The 22,714-nt window shown below is 45.6% G+C and overlaps 1 protein-coding gene across 1 annotated transcript; it reads left to right on the top strand.

Moving 5' to 3' along the window:
• Positions 1–10,009: 10,009 nt before the first annotated feature.
• NUDT15 (nudix hydrolase 15) lies at positions 10,010–22,109 on the top strand. Its single transcript, XM_055335696.1, has 3 exons — positions 10,010–10,180; positions 13,975–14,171; positions 18,421–22,109. Exons 1-3 carry the CDS (start codon positions 10,023–10,025, stop codon positions 18,561–18,563), a joined length of 498 nt encoding a protein of 165 aa, XP_055191671.1. The 5' UTR covers positions 10,010–10,022; the 3' UTR covers positions 18,564–22,109.
• The last annotated feature ends 605 nt before the right edge of the window (positions 22,110–22,714 follow it).

Here is a 22,714-nt window from a genome sequence, read left to right as displayed (position 1 = left end):
TGTACCCACTGCACCAAAGCTGGGTAAGCCTGCAGGGGCTTCCAGAACCCTTGACAGCTCTGTAGACAAGCATGGAGAGACAGCAGGTGGAAACATGGAAGGATAGACTGTGAAGAACGATGACGCAGAGCATATGGGAAGCGGGCTGTGACAATAAATGTCAGCTTAGTTAGCTAACAATGCCAAAGGCTAGATGGCCCCTGCTCATCTGTCACTGCATTTACCTCCTGGATCTAAGGTGGGAGATAGATCTTGATGCACCAGAGGCGAAGTTCCTAGCACTCAATGTAATAAGGTTAATAATAGAATTAAACTTCAGATGTACAAAAATAGTCACATGTCTCCTACATAAGAAATATGGAATGAACTTGGCATCACTGCTCCACTGGGAACAATGTTGAAGGCAGATCTGTCTTGCCCCAGCCTCGTCACGCTAATATTTTGAGGCCCTGGAAGGAGGTTGCCTTGAAGAATCTCCTGAACCAGGCCCCGCTTGGTAACATGGGATAGTCAGACGGAGGGGGGCTTTCAGCCACCCTTGGTTGTTCTGGGAGGACTCCAGATTTCTTACCTGCCTGCCTGGTCCCTGGGCACATGGTAAGTCCACATGGATTCAAGGAAACTGTCTTCCAAAAGTGTTACAATATGTCACAAGTCACACACAGGACTTCATACATTTGGATATCTTAAGTGAAAAATGAGGAGAAAGATAACTGAGAGGCCAGGTGTTTAAACCAAGAGACACTCGGGACGCCCAGGGGGCTCAGCGGTTGAGCATCTGCCTTTGGCTCAGGGTGTGACCCCGGGGTCCTGGGATGGAGTCTTACATGGGGCTCCCCACAAGAAGCCTGCTTCTCCCTCTGCCTGTGTCTCTGCCTCTCTCTGGGTCTCTCAGGAATAAATAAATTAAAAAAATTTTTAATAATAAATAAATAAATAAATAAATAAATAAATAAATAAATAAATAAAACAAGAGAGACTGAATGTGATTTAAGGGGCCTGACAAAAATTAAAAATTAAAAAATTAAAAAAAATTTTAAAAAAGGGGCCTGACAAATTATTAAACTGGACTGTTTTGAACCAGACTGAATATTTAATGAATTTTCTACAGAGCCAAATGCCAACTAGGGACAAAGGATTTGGGGAGAAAAATGAAGGAAGAAGGGAAGGAGAAGAGAAAGAAAGACATTATTTTTGTACATCTGAGTTGTGAGGTGAGTTAAATTTATTAACTTCAAATTTTGCCATCATGCGTACAATACCATACTAAAACCGTAAGGTGGATGCTTGAGTTATATACAGCTTTGAATATCAAACACTGGACAGACTGGGAGGAGAACAGTGCTCTCCCCGTAAAGTGCTGGAATTGGGCAAGGGAGGGGCTCTTGTGCCTGGTACCTTCACCTGGGAACCTGGATAAACTAGGAAGGCGATGTGGCAATAAGAAGCTCTGTTAGGGGCCGCCCGGTGGCTCAGCGGTTGAGCATCCTCCTTTGGCTCAGGGTTGGATGCCGAGGTACTGGGGTCGAGTCCCACAAGGAGCCTGCTTCTCCCTCTGCATGTGTCTCTCATGAATAAATAAAATCTTGAGAGAGAGAGAAGCTCTGTTAGCTTCTAATGCTGCAGTAACTACCGGTATACCTCGTTCAACTAGTTGGGAACCCCGCCGAAGGGAATTGTGGTATGTGGATTCTCTAGAATAGAGTAAGTGACAACAAAGTGGGTTAATTCACACTTCTCTTATATGATTCATGAACATCAGCTTGGTGTCTCTTTCCCTTCATAACTATTTGTATTGGGGATCCCTGGGTGGCGCAGTGGTTTGATGCCTGCCTTTGGCCCAGGGCGCAATCCTGGAGACCTGGGATCGAATCCCACATCGGGCTCCCGGTGCATGGAGCCTGCTTCTCCCTCTGCCTGTGTCTCTGCCTCTCTCTCTCTCTCTCTGTGACTATCATAAATAAATAAAAATTTAAAAAATTTAAAAAAATAACGATTTGTATTTCATGTGAATCATGCCACCTTTTTACATTTGCATAAATATTTCAGGAAAAACATCGTTTTCTGATTTGCTTAAATGCATTGATATTAGTTTGCTACACTGGTAATTAATATGAAATGTTGGGGTTTGGGAGTGAACGGTCAAGAAAGAATTCTTGATACATCTTCGGTGCACAAAGGGTGGTTTTATTAAAGCGCAGGGACAGGACCCCTGAGCAGAAAGAGCTGCCCTTGGGTTATGAGGAGAGGATGATGACATGCTCTCAAGTTAGGAGAGGATTAGGGATAGCGTGAGTCTCTAAGGAATTTGGAAGCAAGGTTTCTAGGACCTTGAAAAGCTAGCTGCTGTTGGGATAAGGTCATTACTACTGTCTGGTAAAGCCCTAATCATGAGACTTTTCAGATGTGTATCAGTGGGCCGTATGCTTGGAGGGGGATTGCTAACATATATCTTGGGGAGGAGGGCAGGTAGAGATAAAGGGAGTTTCCAGAGGGATTTTCATATGTTTAAGCAGACTCACAGGATCCTGGAGGTCAGCCTGATGTCAAGCTAAGGTTGCCTTTTGCCTTTAGCAAAGTATGAACATTGAGGCACTTGAGTTCCTGGGGGAAGGTCACACTGCCTGTCCCAGACACTTGTCAACGGGCTGTAAGTTATCAGGAAGTTTAATTTCTTTTCTTTTGCCTTCATTCTCCACATCAATAAGGAGGAGAGAAGCTTCTGTTCCAGTATTCATCTGTAGGGCACTTCCATTTCAGTCACTACTCCCAAGTCCCCAGGAAACTGAGATCAAAGATATTCTCCTTGACCCCAGAGCTTCTCTGGCCTGATGCTGTTCTTTTTTCACATCTTTACACAACTCTTCAAAGCATAGGTAAGACCAGGCTGTAACAGGTAACCAGACTTTATTGAAGGCTTCAGGATAGTAAAACGGAATTATAAACCCAATAAAGGAAAACTTTAACCTGGCCACTAAATGTGACTCCTGAATGTCACAGGCTGTCCTCACCCACCACTTTATTTTTTATTTCAAAGATTTATTTATTTGAGAGAGAGAGTATAAGCAGGTGGAGGGGCAGTGAAAGAGGGAGAGAATCTCAAGCCAACTCTGTGCCATGCATGGGGCTCAGTCTCACAACCCTGAGATCATGACCTGAGCTGAAACCAACAGTTGGACGCTTCACTGAGTGAGCCACCCAGGCGCCCCCCCCCCAACCATCACTCCCTTTAGCCCTGACTCCCTACTAAGCATAGGGAGTAGCCCACCCTCCTTAACAGGATGCTTGTGACCTTGAACATATCCCCCCAACACCCTCCCCCTCCCACCCCAGTTCAGGCTCCAGCCCAAGGCTAGCTCCCAGGAAACACAATAATCTCCAAAGGACAACTCCACAAACAAGAATGAAAACTCTTGGGATCCCTGGGTGGCGCAGCGGTTTGGCGCCTGCCTTTGGCCCAGGGTGTGATCCTGGAGACCCGGGATCGAATCCCACGTCGGGCTCCCGGTGCATGGAGCCTGCTTCTCCCTCTGCCTGTGTCTCTGCCTCTCTCTCTGTGTGTGACTAAAGAAAGAAAGAAAGAAAGAAAGAAAACTCTTAACTTTGGTAAAATAGAGCAGTTTAGCTCTGGGCTGCCCTGAAGCTCTCTACCGCTGAATTGCCAATCACCTTTTCTTTCCGCAGGTCCACAATGCATCTTTTCTTTTTTGCCTGTTTTAAAAGTCAGATTATTGAGGTACAATATACATATAGTAAAATTCACCCATGTTAGTGGAGGGTTCAATGAGTTTTAACAAACACATACTGTGTTATCGCTGCCACAATCAAGATGTAGAACAGCTCCTTCACCCACGGCTCGTGCCCTTGGAGCCCTCCTCACATGCTCAGCCCCAGGCAAAGTGACCTTTTGCCTATGACTATAGTTTTACCTGTTCCAGAATGTCATATAAATGAAATCATAAATAAATAAATAAATGAAATCATACACGTGGTAGCTTTTTACATCTGATTTTTTTTAATTTATTTATGATAGTCACAGAGAGAGAGAGAGAGAGGCAGAGACATAGGCAGAGGAAGAAGCAGGCCCCATGCACCGGGAGCCCGACGTGGGATTCGATCCCGGGTCTCCAGCATCACGCCCTGGGCCAAAGGCAGGCGCCAAACTGCTGCGCCACCCAGGGATCCCTACATCTGATTTCTTTCACTTACTATAACGTAAGTTTATCCATGTTAAATGTATCAGAAGTTTGTTCCTTTATATTGCTGAATAGTTTTTTATTGTATGAATTTACCACACTGACTGTCCTACAGCTGATTAATCCCTTCACCAGCTGGAGACCCTTTCAGTTATTTACATTTTTTTAAAGATTTATTTATGTATTTATTCATGAAACATACACACAGAGAGAGAGAGAGAGAGGCAGAGACACAGGCAGAGGGAGAAGCAGGCTCCATGCAGGGAGCCCGACGTGGGACTCTATCCTGGGTCTCCAGCATCACACCCTGGGCTGAAGGTGGAGCTAAAACGCTGAGCCCCCCCCCCCCCCCGGGCTGCCCTTTTGATAATTATAAATAAAACCACTAAAGTATTTGCATCCAGGTCCTGAATAAACATAAGTTTTCATTTCTTCTGGGTAAATATCTAAGACTGGGATTGCTGAGTTGTATGATAAACCTATGCTTAACATTATACAAAATGGTAAATTGCTTGCCAAAGTGGCCGTACCATTTCACATACCCAAGAATGTGCGAGAGTTCTAACTGGACTCCCAGGACTTGGTATTATCAGTCCTTGTGGTTAAGAAATATATAAATATATAAATATAAATATATATAATATTATATATATTATTATAATACATGTATACAGGTATGCCTCTGTGTAGCTTAAAATTTAATGACTCACCATGTTGAACACATGCATGTGTTTATTTGCCACCCATACCTCTTTTTGGTGAAATCTCAGCTCAGTAATTTTTCCCATTTATTTACTGGGTTGTCCACTTTATTGTTGGGTTTTGAGGATTCCTTACATATTCTAGATCCAAGTCCTCTATCAGAAATGTGCTTTGCACACTTTTCTCCTAAGTTTGTAGCTTGTCTTTCCATTTTGAAAGATAGTTTATAACTTGCTTTGTTCAGGTTTCTATAATAAAATACCAGATATGCCAGACATTTGTTTCTCAGTTCTGGTGGCTGAGAATACCAAGATCAATGTGCCAACAGATTTGATTCCTTGTGAGAGCCCTCTTTCTGGTGTGCAGACAGCTACCTTCTTAAATTCTCCTCACATGTTGGAGAAAGAAAGATCAAGCTCTCTGGTCTCTTGTAAGGGCACTAGTCCCATTATGACGACCCTACATTTATGACCTCTTCTAGGTCTAATTACCTACCAAAGTCCTCATAATAAAAAATATTTGAGGAGAGAGAGGACTTCGTCATATGAATTTGGGGAGGGGTGAAATACAATGCAGTCCCTAATGGTGTCTCTCAACAAGAATAATTTCTAGGTTTTGTTGAAGTCCACATCATCAGTTGTTTTAACAAACCATGCCTTTGGTGTCATATAGAGGAAATCTATGCCTAACCTAGATCACAAAGATATTGTCTTACATTTTCTTAGAGAAAATGTATACTTTTTAGGTATTTTTATTGAGGAGCAGTCCATTTTGATGAACTGTTATATGTGGTGCCAAGTATAAATGATATGTTGTTGTTGATGTGCACCATATGTTAAAAAAGGTCTATCTCTGGCTTCTCCATTCTGTTCCATTGGTCTATGTGCCTATGCTTTAATAAATACCACAGTCTGCAGGTGCCTGGGTGGCTCAGTTGGCATCTGACTCTAGGTGTTGGCTCAGGTCATGATCTCAGGGCCCTGGGTTCAAGTCCCACATCATGCTCCATGCTAGGCATGAACCCTGCTTAGGACTCTCTCTCTCTCCCTCTTCCTTGCCCTTCCCCCCTAGTGCTTGTTCTCTTTCTTAAATAAATAAATCAACAAATACCACACTCTCTTGATTAGTGTGGCATTATCCTAGGTCTTTTTTTTTCCAAGATATTATTTATTCAGGAGAGACACAGAAAGGGAGGCAGAGACACAGGCAGAGGGAGAAGCAGGCTCCATGCAGGGAGCCTGATGTGGGACTTGATTCCAGGACCCCGGGATCACACCCTGAGCTGAAGGCAGATGCTCAACCATGGAGCCACCCAGGCATCCCTATCCTGGGTCTTGAAATCAGGTAATATGAATCCTCTAAGTTTTTCCTTTTTAAAAGTTGTTTTAACTATTCAATTCCTTTTCATCGCTATATAAATTTTAAAATTAGACTGTCAATTTTTACTGGGGAAAAAAAAGCCTTCTGGCATTTTTGTTGGAATATCATTGAATCCATGTAAATCAATTTGAAGAGATTTGACAGGGGTGCCTGGGTAGCTCAGTCAGTTAATTGTCTGCTGTCAGCCCAAGTCATGATCCTGGGATCCTGGGATGGAGCCTCACATTGGGCTGTCTGCTCAGCAAGGCATCTGCTTCTCCCTCTCCCTCTGCCCCTCCCTACTTCCACGTACTCTCTCTCTCTCTCTCTCTCTCTCTCTCTCTTTCTCTCTCTCTCATGCTTTCTCTATTAAATAAATAAATAAATGAATAAATAAATAAATAAATAAAATCTAAAAAAATAAAATTTAATTGAAAAAAATGAAGAGGGGGGCACCTGGGTGGCTCAGCAGTTGAGCATCTGCCTTCGGCTCAGGGTATGATCCCAGGATCCTGGGATCGAGTCCCACATCAGGCTCCCTGCATGGGACCTGCTTCTCCCTCTGCCTGTGTCTCTTTCTCTCTGTGTCTCTCACAAATACATAAATAAAATCTTTTAAAAAATGAAGAGATTTGACAACTTAACCATATGGAGTCTTCTGATCCAAAATCATGGTATTTATCTCCTTTTAGTTAATTTCCATCAGGAATGTCTAATAGTTTTCATTGTACAGGTTTTACACATCTTTTGCTAAATTTATCCCTTAATATTTTATATTTTCCACGATGTTGCTTTTTAGATTCAGTTTCTGAATTTATTAAATATTATTTGCTATTATTTTATAATAAAGCATTGAATATCTCATGTAATTTTTTGAATACTCCACTGGACATGAAAAACTGAATGGTTGTAAAGGTACAGGGAGCTGTATCTCAGGGATACAGCAACACAGGAGAGTACCACATTGCATATCGCTACCCTGGGAAAACATAAAAATTCAAAATTCAAATGATGGATTCTACAGAATGTGTGCTGATCTCACACTACCATAAAGTCAAAAAACTATAAATAGAACCTCATAATTCGGGCACTATCTGTATATGGAAATATAATTGATTTTGTATATTGACCTTGAATTCTATGAACTTGCTAAACTTATTTGTTTTAGTAGCTTTTTGTGGATTCCTTAGGATTGTCTGTGAATAAAGACACTTACTTCTCCCTTTCCAATGTAACTTTCACTGATATTTCTTGATTTTATTGGTTGCACTAACTAGAACCTCCAGCGATGTGATGACTTAAAGTGATATCCTTGCTTCTCTTAAATCTTAATATTTCACCATTGCATTGGTCTGCTAGGGCTGCCATAAGGAAGTACCAGACTAAGTGATTTAAATAGCATTTATTTTCATGTAATTCTGGAGTCTAGAAGTTTAAGATCAAGGTATCGGTGGGGTTGGCTTTTTGAGGTCTCTCTCCTTAGCTTGCAGATGGCTATCTTCTCCCTGTGTTTTTACGTGGATTTTTCCTCTGTGTTTGCTTTAATCTTCCCTTCTTTAAGGACAACGTTCATATTGGATTAGGATTCATCCTAATGACTCCATTTTAACTTAATTACCTCTATGAAGTTCCTATCTCTACAATAGTTATATTCTGAAGTATCAGGGGGTTAGGATTTCAACACACAAATTTGAGGAAGGGGGTGTAACTCAGTCCATAACAACCATTAATTATGATGTTGGTTGTAGGTCTTTGTAAATGTCCTAAATCAGGTTGTTAAAATTCCTTTATTTCTAGTTTGCTCTAGTTTGCTTAACTTTCTAAAATCATTAATAAGTGCTGAATTTTCTCAAGTTTTTTTTCTACATCTATTAAGATGATTATATGTGTTCCTTTTTTCTTTTTTAATATAGTAAATTCCATTGATTGATTTCTCAAATATTAAACCCACTTTGTAGTTCTGTAATAACTCCATTCAGTCATGACGTATTATCCTTTCTTATATGTTGCCAATTTTTATTTGGGAAAATATCATAGAACATCTTTGGGCTGCATAACCTATTAAAGGATGTATTTGTCGGTGGAAGGAGAGATGATGCACAAATGTTTAGTCATTTATCAGAACATGAAGAATTAAAAAAAAGAACATGAAGAATAAACATATTACTTTGAAATATGTAGGCAAATATCAGAAATAACAGTTCAAAGAGCTAAAAGTGAATGAAAGCAAGACTGGTGCATAAAGTCATCCCTATTCGTCCTTGTTTTTCAATGTTTTTAGATTATATGCACATTACTTTGGTAGAAGTCAAATTTAATTTATATTAATGGAAAAAAGTAAATCTTCCCCATCCAGAGACTAGTCATTTGTTTGTTTTTAGTTTGTTTTCATTACAACTCTTATTCAGCTGGGACTTTTTTTTTTTTTTTTGGTGGTGCATAGTGTGAACAACTCAAACAGGTTCTCTTTCCTCCCAGATACCTAGTAGCTCCTCCCAGCACAATGTATTGATTGTCTTTAACTTTTTTCCATGTTGTGTTAATACTCTGAATTATTTATACCAGGTTGTTTCTATATCATTTGTCCTTGCCCTGGTACCACACTGATTTGAGCTGTAGCTACAATGAATTTCCTGTGGTGGAGAAATTCATCCAAACAAACAAAAAAAGAAAAGGATGTGCAAGGCACAGAGGATTATAAAAGCAGGTGGCTGATAAATGCAGGGTCTGGAGGAATCTGAGAGTAGATATTAATATAGAAATTGTTGGGGTTTGGAGCAAATGGTTAAGAAAGATTTCTTGAGACATCTTCGCTGCAAAAAAAGGTGGTTATATTAAAGCATGGGGACAGGACCTGCGGGCAGAAAGAGCTGCACTGGGGTTGTGACCGGTGACTGATCACATGCTTTCTTTTTGTTTCATTTCTTTAAATTCAATTTGCCAACATATCGTACATTATTATTTTCCGATGTAGATTTCAATAATTAGTCAGTTGGTCTAACACCCAGGGCTCCTCACATCACCCAGTTATCCCATCCCCCTACCCACCTCCCCTTTGGCAACCCTGTTTGTTTCCCAGAGTTAAGATTATTATATCCTTTCAAGTTGGGAGGAGGTTAGGGACAGTACAAGCCTCCAAGATATTTTGGAAACCAGGTTTCAGGATCCTGAGGGGCCTACCATTAGGGGAAAATAAGGTCATTTATTACTGTTTAATAAAAACTCAGGCACGAGACCCTTCGGATGTGTATCAGTGGGCCACAGGCTTGGGGGATGATTCCCAACATCTATCTTGGAGGATAGAGATAAGGGGAAGTTTCCAAAGGAATTTTTACAAATTAAAGAAGGCTTACAGGGTCCTACCGGGATCAGGCTCAGGTTGCCTGGAAAGGAAAGTTTAACCCGGAGGCGGCTGGGCTCCTAGAGGAAGGTCCCTGTGCCCGTTTCCACGAGTCACCGATGGTCTACACACAGTAAGGAGATTCACAACTTTGTCGCCCTCCTTTCCCACATCAGATACGGGTAACGCTGCAAGCGCGGCGCAAAGAGGCATCACTAGAGCCCCGACGGGCCGGCCTGGGGGGGTCACCGGCTCCCCCAGCCCCGCCCCCGGTCCACGTGAAGCAGAGACGCCGCACTCCAAGGTAAGCCCCAGAACTCCGGCTTTGAGTTCTGCGCCGGCGCAGACGCGGGGAGCGATTGGTGGCGGCCCGGGGGGGGGGGGGCGGGGCCGACGTCACTTCCGGCCGGCAGCCCGCCCGCGGGATGGTCGCCCTCCCGGAGGCTGCGGGGCGGCGGCCTGGGGTCGGGGTCGGCGTGGTGGTGACGAGCAGCAGGCACCCGCGCTGTGTCCTCCTGGGCAAGAGGAAAGGGTCCTTCGGAGCCGGCAGTTTTCAACTTCCGGGGGGCCACTTGGAGTTCGGGTGAGCGGCCACAGGATATACCCCGGGAGAGCCCCAGGTGCGGGGGACGGGCGCGCGCCGTGCGTGCGTGCGTGCTGACGCTGCGTCGCCTCGGGGTTGCCCACCGCGCCTCGGGCTGCTGCGCCCCGCCCCCTGGCCGGGAGCCGCGCCTGCGCCATGGGGTGCTCAGCTGCTGGGGGCGGGGCAGTGGGTCTCTAACCTCGAGCGGGCGGGGTGGCCGGCTGGGCCTCTGCACCTGTGCCAGCTGCATCCGGTGCCCGCGAGCGGGGGGGGGGGGGGGCGAGCGCAGGGAAGCAGCGGCCAAGCCTTCGTCGGAGCCAGCTCGGGGCTTTGCAGCCGCCTCCGAGGTCGCCCCGCTGTCCGTGGGGCCCCGTCACCCGACAGACGCCCGCCGCTCCTGCCGTCCGCACCCGTCTGCCGGGCGACTCCGATATGTATTATCGCAGCCCTCGAGGGCGGGCACGTGCCGGGGGCAGGTTTCTAGAAAACGGACACGTGGGTTCCCACCTTGACAACGTGCCGTTTCCTCACCCCAGCGAGATAACTCTTGAACAAGCTGTGCTGCTGGGTCTGTACTGTTTCCCCAAATTGTCTTGAAAATGCCTTTTTATTGTACCGATCGAGAGCGAAGAAGAGCACAAATCACATGTACTGGGCGCCCGGGGAGCGCCTGCCTTCGGCTCAGGGCGTGACCCCAAGGTCCCGGGATCGAGTTCTGCATCCACTCCCCGCAGGGAGCCTGCTTCTCCCTCTGCCTGGGTCCCTGCCTCTCTCTATGTGTCTCTTGAAGAAATAAATAAAATCTTAAAAAAAAACTACTTGTATTTTACGGTTGATGAATTTCTTAAATCTCCAAATCCAACAGTAACACCCCCCCCCACACACACACACACACACTTTCCCTTTCTTTCCGTGCCCTGGTGAAGAATCTGGGTCATATGGAGAACTTGATACCTTCTGACTATATTCTCCTAATCCATCTGTTCTAAAGTGCTCGTTAGACATGGAGCCTTGTCCCAGCTCCGTTTTTTGTTTTATTATTATTTTTTTTTGTCCTAGCTCCGTTTAATCAGACTTTGTCTTTTATGAAACATGGAGTTCTTACGATCCTTCAGCACATGGAGTTTTTTAAATGGTCTTCAGGATTTTATTTAAAGATGTTCTTTATGTATTCATGAGAGACACAGGCAGAGACACAGGCAGAGGGAGAAGCAGGCTCCCTGCAGGGGACCTGATGCAGGACTTGATCTCGGGCCTCCAGAGTCACGCCCTGGGCCGAAGGCAGGCGCAAAACCGTTGAGCCACCCAGGAATCTCTGGTCTTCAGGATTTTAAAAAGCATCAATAAGCCTATCATTTTTAGGCAGGCTTGGGAGGCTTAGCAGTCGAGCACCTGCCTCAGGCTCAGGTCGTGACCCTGGGGTCCCGGGATTGAGTCCCACCTCGGGCTCCCTGCCTGAAGCCTGCTTCTCTCCCTCTGCCTCGTCTCTCATGAATAAATAAATCTTAAGAAAAAAATGTTTTATCATTTTTAGATAATTGATATAAGCCGTCAGTTAATAAGTCATACAATTTCTAGGTTGAGCATCACATTGCCCAGACGGACACACTATATTGTACCTTGTTGATAGTGTTAGGTCACAAACTAAGCACTAGTTAGAATATATAAGTACTGGAGCAATGGCTAAAGTAATAATTACACAATAAAGTATTGGAATCTTCACTCAGATATGCAATGATAAGAGCCAGAATTGAACTTTAGTGAGCTTTTTACTAAGTGCTGGATATTATGCTAAGCTCTTCACATGTGTGCTTTCACTTTTTTTTTTTAAAGATTTTTATTTATTCATGAGAGACAGAGAGAGAGAGAGGCAGTGACACAGACAGAGGGAGAAGCAGGCTCCATGCAGGGAGCCCGAGGTGGGACTTGATCCCAGGTCTCCAGGATCACACACCTGGGGCTCCAGGAGGGGCTAAACCGCTGAGCCACCAGGGCTGCCCCCTCTCACGTATCTTTAAATGACTGGTCCACTGAATGGGCTAAGTTTGATGGGAAACAAATAGGAAATGGCTTTTTCTCCTTCAATTGTCTTTTAAAAAAAAAAAAGATTTTATTTATTCACGAGAGATACAGGCAGAGGGAGAAGCAGGCTCCGAGCAGGGAGCCCAAGGTGGGACTTGATCCCGGGACCCCCGGGGTCACGCGCCGGGCCGAAGGCAGATGCTCAACTGTTGAGCCACCCAGGCGTCCCCTTCCATTGTCTTTAAACATGATTTGTCTTCCCCTTCTCTGCTGCTCCAAGATATTCCCTGCAAATTCTGCTGTTTTCCCGTCACTTGATTGTAAAAGTAGACTTGTTTTGGTCATTATGATGCACTTGCAAGCATTTGCCTCTCCCCTGTAGTGGGGAAAAGGAGAGAGGAGGTGGGCCACCTGCACGTCTCACTCTTTCTGGTTTCCTTCCTTCTGCAGGCTGTTGGGGAGGGCGGGAGGGGGCAGACGCTTTACAGGACTAGTGCTGCTGTGATCCACCCACGGGACCCTCTGGATGCAGCATCCGCAGGTGTGCTCTCGTTCTCAGCGTACAGTTCTTGGTTTGGAAGTCCTGTGAGGATGTCTCTACTGCACAGTTCTCTGACATAGGTGACCCATTTAGCTCTTGGTTTAGCAACTGTCTTGTGTTTTGTTCATGCTGGGGTCCCCCCCGCCCCTGGTGGTCTCCTGTAGTATCTGCTGGGCCCAGAGGAAATTTGCAGTGGAAATGCCTTCGTGATTGCCCTTTCTCCTTGCTCATTCTCGTGAGCTTCTCCAGCCAGTCTCCTGCCTTCCAGATTCTGAAAGTGAGAACAAGCCTCAGCTTCTGTATTCACACGCATCCCTAAACACCAAGGGACACATTTGCGACTTGCCCGAGAGCTCTTACCTTCCTACTACCTCTGCTCTGATGCACAGCCCATGAGTTTCCGCAGCCCCAACGTCTTTAGCAGGGGAGTAGCACCCCTGTATCTCCTTGGGAGTCACACCCAATCTCTGCCACCAGTTTTCTCGGAGCACCTCTCACTTGGCTTTGGGGCAGAGTTGTCCCCTCATCAGGAAGAAAGGAAATATTGCTACTATGCTTGAAACTTTGTGACTTTTCCTGCCTCCCCCAAATCTCCTATGTTTCTTACTTTGTAGACTGGGTGGGGTGAAGGTCAAAAGACGACTCTGTCCTTTGGAAACCTTTGAGTTTAGATGGCACCTGTTTGCTCTTTTGCTGCGCTCTTTAGAATTTAGAGGTGCTTATTGCCTATTGTCCTCAAAGTTGAGGCTTAAACGAAAAATCTGAGCTACAGGAAAAGACATCATCCACTCCTTGATACACGTACAACCCAGTGAGAGGGTGGCTTATCTCCTTTTATTTGTCCAAGGTAGAAAGTAATGGACTTTGAAATCAAAGCTAGGTCTAGCTGGCTCCAAAGCCTGTGCTCTTACCTGGTATGCTAAACTGTCTCCTGGTGACATATGGCCTCCAGGCACGTGACCTGGTGCTGAATTGGCTGAATGTTTAATAATTTTTTTTTTTTTTTTTTTTTTTTTTACTCCATAGGGAGTCCTTCTGGTCTTCCGATAACTTCAGATACCTTATACTCCAGATAAGAAGAGTATCAGAAGCTGGGTTGTTGATTGTTTTAAAGCATGAGCCGGTTCTTTTTGCTTTACACTAGAAATTCCTTAGCCAAGAATTTCATAGCAAAAAAAATAGTAAAGTACGTAAACGGAATTGAATACAGTGGCGTGCTTCTGTGTTCCAGGGAAACGTGGGAAGAATGTGCTCAAAGGGAGACTTGGGAAGAAGCAGCTCTTCACCTGAAAAATGTTCGCTTTGCCTCAGTTGTGAATTCCTTCGTCGAGAAAGAAAATTACCATTATGTGACCATACTAATGAAAGGAGAGGTGGATCTGACTCACGACCCAGAGCCAAAGAACACAGAGCCTGAAAAAAATGAAAGTAAGAGAATTCTATAATCATGCACCTTCTTAAAGCAGCATATCACGGGAAGAGAATTAGAGTCTCTTCATATGGAAATATAAATATATACCCCCCCCCCCCCCGCCCGGACATAAGGACACAGCAGGAAAGAGAACTGGCTCCGCAGCCATACCTCCTGACTCACATCCTGGTTTTCCCCACTAGAGATGTGTCACCTCGGGCAAGTTACATAAGGTCTCTGGGCCTCTTTTCTCCTCTGTGATACAAGTAACAACCTCAGGTGGGTGGTTGTAGGGATGGAATGAGTTAACACGTATATAACACGTATAAAGAACCAAGTGGACACCACAAGCGCTCAGGAAATCTTAGTTTTATTGTTAGTGTTTAATTTTGTTTCAAACTGATTCTCAGCGAAACATTTAAGGGGCCACCCTCAGTGTTCTCACTTGTGCAAGAAAGGTATAAATTTCCCGAATAGGGATGCCCGGGTGGCTCAGCGGTTTAGCACCTGCCTTCGCCCCAGGGCGTGATCCCGGGGACTCAGGATCGAGTCCCACATCAGGCTCCCTGCATGGAGCCTGCTTTTCCCTCTACCTGTGTCTCTGTGTCTCTCATGAATAAATAAGTAAAATCTATTAATTAATTAATTGATTTCCCAAATATAATTAATTAATTAATTAATTTCCCAAAAAGCAAGTGACGGAGCCTGACAAAACCGCTAATCCTCTGTGTTGAGTCCAGTGCTCCGAAAGCTTTAACAACAATTGAGATTTGCCGAGTGCTAAGCATTGTTCTGGGGGCTTTGCATGTCTCACCTCACTTGAAATTCCGTAAAGCTCCACGGGAAAGAATAAAATCTCAAATTTCTCAAACATACTATTTGTCATCGGAAACCTTACCCAGGTGTGTCTTATGTACTGGACCTCCCCTGGGAACATTGCATTTATTCTCTAATGTTACTCACTGAGTACCGTGTGCCAGACACTGTTCTAGGCACTAAAGGAACCCTGGTGGGTAGAGCAAAGCCCCTGCCCTCTCAGACTTTACGTTTTAGGGGGGTGGATTGGGGAAGGCAAGGAATTAACAGGTGTTTTAAAATCCAACGGTGAGGAATAAGAAGAAACACAGGGACACTTGGGTACCGCATCAGGTAGGGTGGTCAGGGAGGACTGGGGGAGGGGGGCGGAGATGCCTAGGCCTGGAGGCAGTGATGTCTCTGGAATGAATGAATCATTGCTCAAGTGTTTTGCAGACTGAACTGCTTGCATGAACAGAAGGGCATGTTCCACCCAAAGGCCTGTTGACTCCGAGACGATTTTTCATAAAGCAGCTCCTTGAAACCCTCTAAAGTGAGCTGCAGAGTCTGAGCTGTTTTTACTCACTGCACTCTCACGCCAGATGTGCGGCTTTTCTCCTCACACCACACAGTTCTCCAGACATCAGTTAGGGTCTTAGAATTACACTGTCTGGAGTCAGTGTCAGATCCCAAAACTTAAGGAGCTCTGCCCCACAGGACTGCCCCCACTCCAAACACCAGTCGCAAGTCCCGGCCTCCTGTACTCCTGACTGCCCACAACCTCCTATTTAGGTTCCGTATTTGCTAGAACGGGCCTGCTGAACTCGGGAAAGCAGTTTGCTTATGTTACCAGGTTATTATAAGGGAAACAACTCAAGGAGAGCCAAATGGAAGAGGGGCACTGGGCCAGGTTGGCGGGGAGAAGGACGCAGAGCTTCCACAGGACGCCCTCCCGGCACATTGATGCGTTCACCAACCGGGAGGCTCTTGTAGGGTTTTCACGGAGGTGCCTATGGAATGGGATCATTACATACTATTATTGCTATAATTTATTAAATCATTGTCTTCTGGCGATTAACTCAATCTCCAGCTCTTCTCCCTTTCCCTTCAGGTGGGATGTGGGTGGTCCAAAGTCCTTCTGGTCACCAGCCCCCAGGCTGAAGCTATGTAGGGAACCCCAACGACCCATCAGCTTATTAGCATGAACTCAGGTCAGCCCCTGAAGGGGGCTCATTGTGGATGACAAGTGATGCTGCTCTCACCTCTGTCACTCGGGAAATTACAAAGGTCTCAGGAGCTCTGTGCCAGGGAACAGGGAGGAAGGCCAGATACATATTTCTTATATCACAGTAACACACACACAAACACCCAAAAAGTATCCAAAGGGCCTCAGTTGGCCTAGATTACAGCTGAAATCATTCATGCTCCAAAACGGGAAAGCAGGAGAGGTGGGTGAGAAACGCACCAGGTTCGCTGGGGGAGCCCCCCGCTATGAGTTCGGCGCTCTCTCCCACCCCTAACTGTCCTGGGTGAATTGAGGACCGTAACAGTGGAAACAAAAAAGAGTCTTGACATCCTGAAGCTGCAGGGAGGAGCAGTTGATTACTTGTCTTTTTAATATTAAATTGAGGTGTAAATAGGCAGGTTTACACTTTAATACCTTTCTTGGGACTCAGCTTTTTTCCCTTTACAAAGCAAAATATAATTCATATAACAATTTTTTTAAAATCAGTCTGAGGTTTCTTTTATTCAGGTAATATGCACCAATTATTGTTATCTTTTTTAAAAAAGATTTTATTTATCCATCAGTGAGAGACAGAGAGAGGGAGGCAGAGACACAGGCAGAGGGAGAAGCAGGCTCCATGCAGGGAGCCCGATGTGGGACTCGATCTCGGGACTCCAGGATCACGGCCTGGGCCAAAGGCAGACGCTCAACCGCTGAGCCACCCAGGTGTCCCCGATTGTTATCTTAAAAACCCTAAACTTGAGGAGGAATGACCATTTCCTAATTTTTATCTGTAATACAGGCAAAAAACAAACCTGAGACAAAATGATGAAGTGGTTTGGTTTTGCATACCTCGTGTCCTCAAGAAGCAGACATAGGAAGTGTTCATTTGTAGAGAAGGGCTGAGGAGAAAGCGCCCAAGGGACCGACCGTCCCCCCAGCTCTGGCCAGTCCCCGGCCAGCAGCCTGTGTCTCCCAGGGCCCCACTCTCCCGGCCTCTGCGGGGCTTGGCAGGGGTGTGCATGGCCGAGCCCTGGTGCACAGTGACTTCCCGTCCTGCCCCACGCTGCAGGCCTGCGTTCTCCCCTGACGTTCAGAAGGCACCTCGGGTTCAGTTCAAGGGTTCAGCTTCAGGTCGTCCTCTCTTGAACTGTGAATACACAAAAGCAGATACGTGGGCTCATTCACCTTTGCCCGGCTCCTGTTCATAGAGTACGTTGCTCAGAATATGTTGAAGGAAGGAGGGGATGAAAGGGATGGGGTTCCCTCATACGGAGCCTGCCCTGCCCTGCTTTGTAACAGCTTCTCCTCTTTTTTCCTTTTTTTTAAAGATTTTATTTATTCATGAGACACAGAGAGGCAGAGACACAGGCAGAGGGAGAAGCAGGCTCCATGTAGGGAGCCCGATGCAGGACTCGATCTCAGGACCCCAGGAGCCGAAGGCAGATGCTCCTCCACTGAGCCACGCAGGCGTCTGTAAATCTTTCCTCTTCCAATGGATTTTTTTGTAATCCAGTCCCATCCAAACTGTCTATCTAAAGTACACCAAGAAGAATACTTTTTATTCTCTGCACAGTTTCCATTGCCTTTTAAAAAAGTGGAGGATAGGGACGCCTGGGGGTGCTCAGTGGTTGACAGTCTGCCTTTGGCTCAGATCGTGACCCTGAGGTCCTGGGATCGAGTCCCGCATCGGGCTCCCCGGAGGGAGCCTGCTTCTCCCTCTGCCTGTGTCTCTGCCTCTCTCTGTGTCTCTCATGAATGAATGAATGAATGAATGAATGAATGAATGAATGAATGAATGAATAAATACTAAAAAAAAAAGGTGGAGGATAGCTGAGGAATTTCGTGATTACCTGTTCTATAGGTGAGGTAACTGGTCTATTTTAATGTAGCGTTGTAACCTGTAGTATATAAAGTTCTGTGCGTTTTGTTTAGCCAAATATTCAAGCAAAAATTGAGTGGTCCTTAATCTGGGTTTTACCATATGGGGCCTTTATAAGCTGGGCTTCACGTTGACATAGCAGCATGTTTTAAACGATCACCGTTCTGTTAAGATCATTCTAAACGCAAATTATGTTGGCACAGCAGAGCTAATGCATAGCCCCACTGTGATTAGTAGCATGCTGTTATTAGCAAGTCGTTTTTAAATTTAATTTGTTTTTCTAAGTGTAGGTTAACTTGCCAACGTAAATATTCTCTGTTTCCTTCCAGCTAAATAAATTGATTTGGTATCTTTTCTTTTCTAGGTTGGGAGTGGGTTCCCTGGGAAGAATTTCCTCCCCTGGACCAGCTTTTCTGGGCACTGCGATGTTTAAAGGAACAAGGCTACAATCCATTTAAAGAGGACTTGGATCATCTGGTGGGGTACAAAGGCCATCATCATCTCTAGGCAAGAAGATAACGTGATCTATTTTGAAAAGACAAAATGAGGTCCTGTTAGAGAATGAAAAATAACCCACATTTCAGAACAACTGCATTCTACCTAAAAGTTTCCATGTGATTGTCAATTTATTTGCTGTCTCTTCATATACCCACCACCCTTTCAGCCAGGACTTGTGAAACATTTTCTGGCATTAGGTCAGTTAGGTCACGTGAGACGGAGACTCAGAAAGTGTGATAAATGGTGATATTGTGCAATTCTGCATCCTGTACTCTTCTGTGATATTTACTGTGCAGTTTGCCGTTACCCGCTGCATGGAGGGGACGGCAATAGAACAGCCTCCGTGTGTCCCTTCAAATAGAGATCCTCGTTCAGACGCTGACACGGCATGCCTGCCGCAGCATTTGTCACGTGGTTTGATTTTCCTCTTCTGTTTTATTTAAAACAAAATTTTCAGGGGATCCCTGGATGGCTCCATGGTTTAAAATGCACCTGCCTTAGGGCGTGATCCTGGAGGCCTGGGATCGAGTCCCACGTCGGGCTCCCTGCATGGAGCCTGCTCCTCCCTCTGCCTGTGTCTCTGCCTCTCTGTGTGTCTCTCAGGAATAAATAAATAAAATCTTTAAAATAAATTCACCCAATTAGACATGAAGGTTTATGTCAATGCAAATCAAAAACTAACCCGGGCTCTCTTATTTATAGGAAAAGGTCAAAAGATAGGTTTCGTATTACAGGAGGATTGCATTTACCCCAGCACCGAATGTGCTCAGTTGACATCCCATGATCAGTCGGTAAATATTTCTTTAGATAACCAGGTGAACGGAGGAGGATCTAGAACTCTTAGGTAAGCAGTTAATTCCTTTTTTTAAGATTTTTAAAAATTTATTTGAGAGAGCGAGAGCACAAGTGGGGAGAGGGGCAGAGGGGGCAGCAGGGTCCCGGCTGCGCAGGACCCCGGGGTCCCAGCCTGGCCTCAGACCCGAGCCCAAGGCAGCTGTTAACTGAGGCAGCCGCCCAGGCGCCGCTGTGGGCGCTTCATTCTTAAATGGTCTGAGGATTGCCTTTGATGGCACCCCACGAATGCTCACTACTGGCCAGTGTCTTTTTTAAAGATTTTATTTATTTATTCATAGAGACACAGAGAGCGAGGCAGAGACACAGGCAGAGGGAGAAGTGGGCTCCATGCAGGAAGGCGGGGAGCCTGATGCGGGACTTGATCCCAGGACCCAGGGATCACGACCTGAGCCCAAGGCAGATGCTCAACCACGGAGCCACCCAGGAGTCCCTCCTGTTGACTTTCTAGAATATTTTAAGAAATCCAAATTCTGAAATACATTTAGACCCCAGGGCTTAGGTTGAGGGGTCGTAGAGCTGTATATATAAGTGCAAAGTGAGCGTGTCCACAGCAGTTTGATTTCTTTGAGGCACACGTGACTATTTTATTTTTTTAAAAAGATTTTATTGGGCAGCCTGGGTGGCTCAGTGGTTTAGCACCGCCTTCAGCCCAGGGCCAGGATGAGTCCCACATCGGGCTCCCTGCATGGAGCCTGCTTCTCCTTCTGCCTGGGTCTCTGCCTCTCTTTCTCTCTCTCATGAATAAATAAAATCTTTAAAAAATAAAAAAATAAAAAGTATTTTATTTATTTATTCATGAGAGACACAAAGAGGCAGAGACCCAGGCAGAGGAAGAAGTAGGTTCCCTGCAGGGAGCCCAATGCGGGACTTAATCCCGGGACCCCAGGATCATGCCCTGGGCAGAGGCAGATGCTCAGCTGCTGAGCACCCCCGAGTGTCCCTCCCTTTTCTTTTTTAATCGTCTGCCCCATGAACCCTCATAAGGAATCTATGTTCCTTAGTCCTCTGTGTTTTTCTGTTTGGGTTTATTTGTTGTCGTTTTGTCTGTGTTGGCCTGCGAGTGCAACCACAAGCTTCCTGGAGGGAAGAGGTGCTAAGACCCTTGGACCGTGATGCAGGGCCTGAGACGGGTCCGGAAAGGCTGTAGGGCCGGATGCTCAAACTTGAGTGGAAGGCCCCACCCCGGTCTCCAGGCAGCAGGCAGCGGGCAGCTTCTCCAGGCCGCCTTCCCACAGCCTCCCCGTGACTCTGAAACGCTTGAATGTGGCCACACTTGGAGAAACACCCCGTTCCAGGCACTTGGCCGTGTAACCGATGTGGCCGTTGGCGCTTTGCACAAACCTAACATCCTTAACAGGGGAAAGGCAGCTGTAGGATACTAATTTTAAACCTTGGACACTTTGAGTGCAATCCCATTGTATTAAATCGGACCAAATATCAACGATACTGTTGACACTTAAAGTGAAACCCTATTGTTGCACAGTAGAGACGAGAGCACGGAATGTTCTGGTATGCAGGTTAGAAAAAAATTGAGCAGAGGGGATTCTGGAAAAGCCCATTCTTAGAGCACTAAGCAGTGATTCCTGAGGATGTTTTCATACCAAACCTGTGGCAACCGGGTTTTCAGTGACAGAGAAATGAGTGCTATTAGGTAAAGGGGAATACGCCACCCTTAAATGGGCCATTTTGGCATATTGATTAATTTTAATTAAGGTTACTGAAGAAATAGCCAGTGCAAGAAGGCATCCTCACCCTCCTCTGTGTTCCCGAAAGCGGGAAATAAATCTCCCCCGTGAAAGGCACCGTCCGTATGCACCAGGAGGAAGAGAGACACGGTTATCCCCAGAGATAGGGGATTTAGCAACAAGAAGACGGAGATACCGTTACTTCTTCACTGATTAACCACCCCAAGCTCAGACCCCTTTGGTTTTGTCAGTTCTTCATGAATGCATCGTTCCTTCAATGCATGGGCACTTCGTTGATTTTCGTATTCGTATGGGCTCCCGTATATACAACATTAGATTTCTCCTCCTGTGACTCCATGTCGATTTAGCTATTAGACCAGCCAAAGAACCTAGAAGAGGGGGAAAGCTTTCTGCTCCCACGTCGGGCACGCTCACTAACAAGGGTCCCATGTACGTGAGTCTCAGGTACTTGCGTCAGGATCAAGGAGTGAACTTTCCAGTACAGGAAAAGCAGCAATCCAAAAGCATGACATTTTGGGGGGGGAGGGGTGTTTAAAAATTTATGCAAACTTTTGAGGCGCCCAGGTGGCACAGTTGGTCGAGCATCTCAGTTTCTGTTCAGGTCGTGGTCTCAGGGTCGTGGGACTGGGCCCCGTGTCAGGCTCCTTGTGCGCAGCACGGGATCTGCTTGAGATTCTCTCTCCCTCTCGCTCTGCCCCTCCCCCCTGCTCATTCTCCTCTCTCTCTCTCTCTCTCTGATAAATAAGTCTTTAAAAAAGATAATAAAAAATTGATGCAAACTTTGGATTGTACCTCAGGAGACCCAAGTGTTCGATTATGACATTTTTGGTCATGATGTCTTTGATACTAATGCCTTTAATTAACACTCGTGTATGTATTTATTGATTTTTGAAGGCCCTGCTCCATGCCACAACTCTTGGGCAGTTTTTGTTTGTTTTGTTTTACCTTCTTAGAAGTCACATTGTTGCAATAAATGTTGAAGTTTTGAACTGTCCCTGTGTTTTATTGTGCTTGCCACTATTTGGATTTGTCTTGGTGTTTGGGTCGTGTGCGTATTATCTGGCCATCCCCTGCCCCGCGGCCTCTGTCTTATTCCTCGCTGTACCCTCAGCACTTGGAAGATGCTCAAAGTAAGAAAGGAAAGGGAGAGCAGAGGACGGGATAAAGGGGAGGGGGACTTAGCTACGGGGGCTCGAGATCGACACTGTGAATGGCAAATATTGCTTCTCACTGACCCCACGTCGGCCTAGGAGGCCTTCGATACAGCAGGCAGCACCTGTCACTGGGAGGTGAACCTAGTGGAAATCTGTTCCGCATGATCACTAATGCTAATAGTCTTAGATGGGTCCGGAAAGGCTTTAGGGTCTGATGCTCAAACTGGGTGGAAGGCCTCACCCGGATCTCCAGTCAGCAGGCAACCAGCAAGTTCCTTAGAAAGTAAAGTAGCTAAGACATTTAAAAGGGAGGTTTCAGCAAAAGATTTAGAAGACAATGTGGTTATTTAAGAAATAAAAGTACCCACTTTGTGGCAACAGAATTCACTTAAATGGCCTTGAAGTCAATTGTTACAAAGAAAATCATTTTACCAGGTAAATGTTA

This window comes from Nyctereutes procyonoides, unplaced genomic scaffold (genome assembly GCF_905146905.1).
Source record: "Nyctereutes procyonoides isolate TBG_1078 unplaced genomic scaffold, NYPRO_anot_genome, whole genome shotgun sequence".
NCBI classification, from domain to species: Eukaryota; Metazoa; Chordata; class Mammalia; order Carnivora; family Canidae; genus Nyctereutes; species Nyctereutes procyonoides.
The sequence above is the reverse complement of the archived record's forward strand: the minus strand, read 5'-3'. Positions and strand labels throughout refer to the sequence as shown.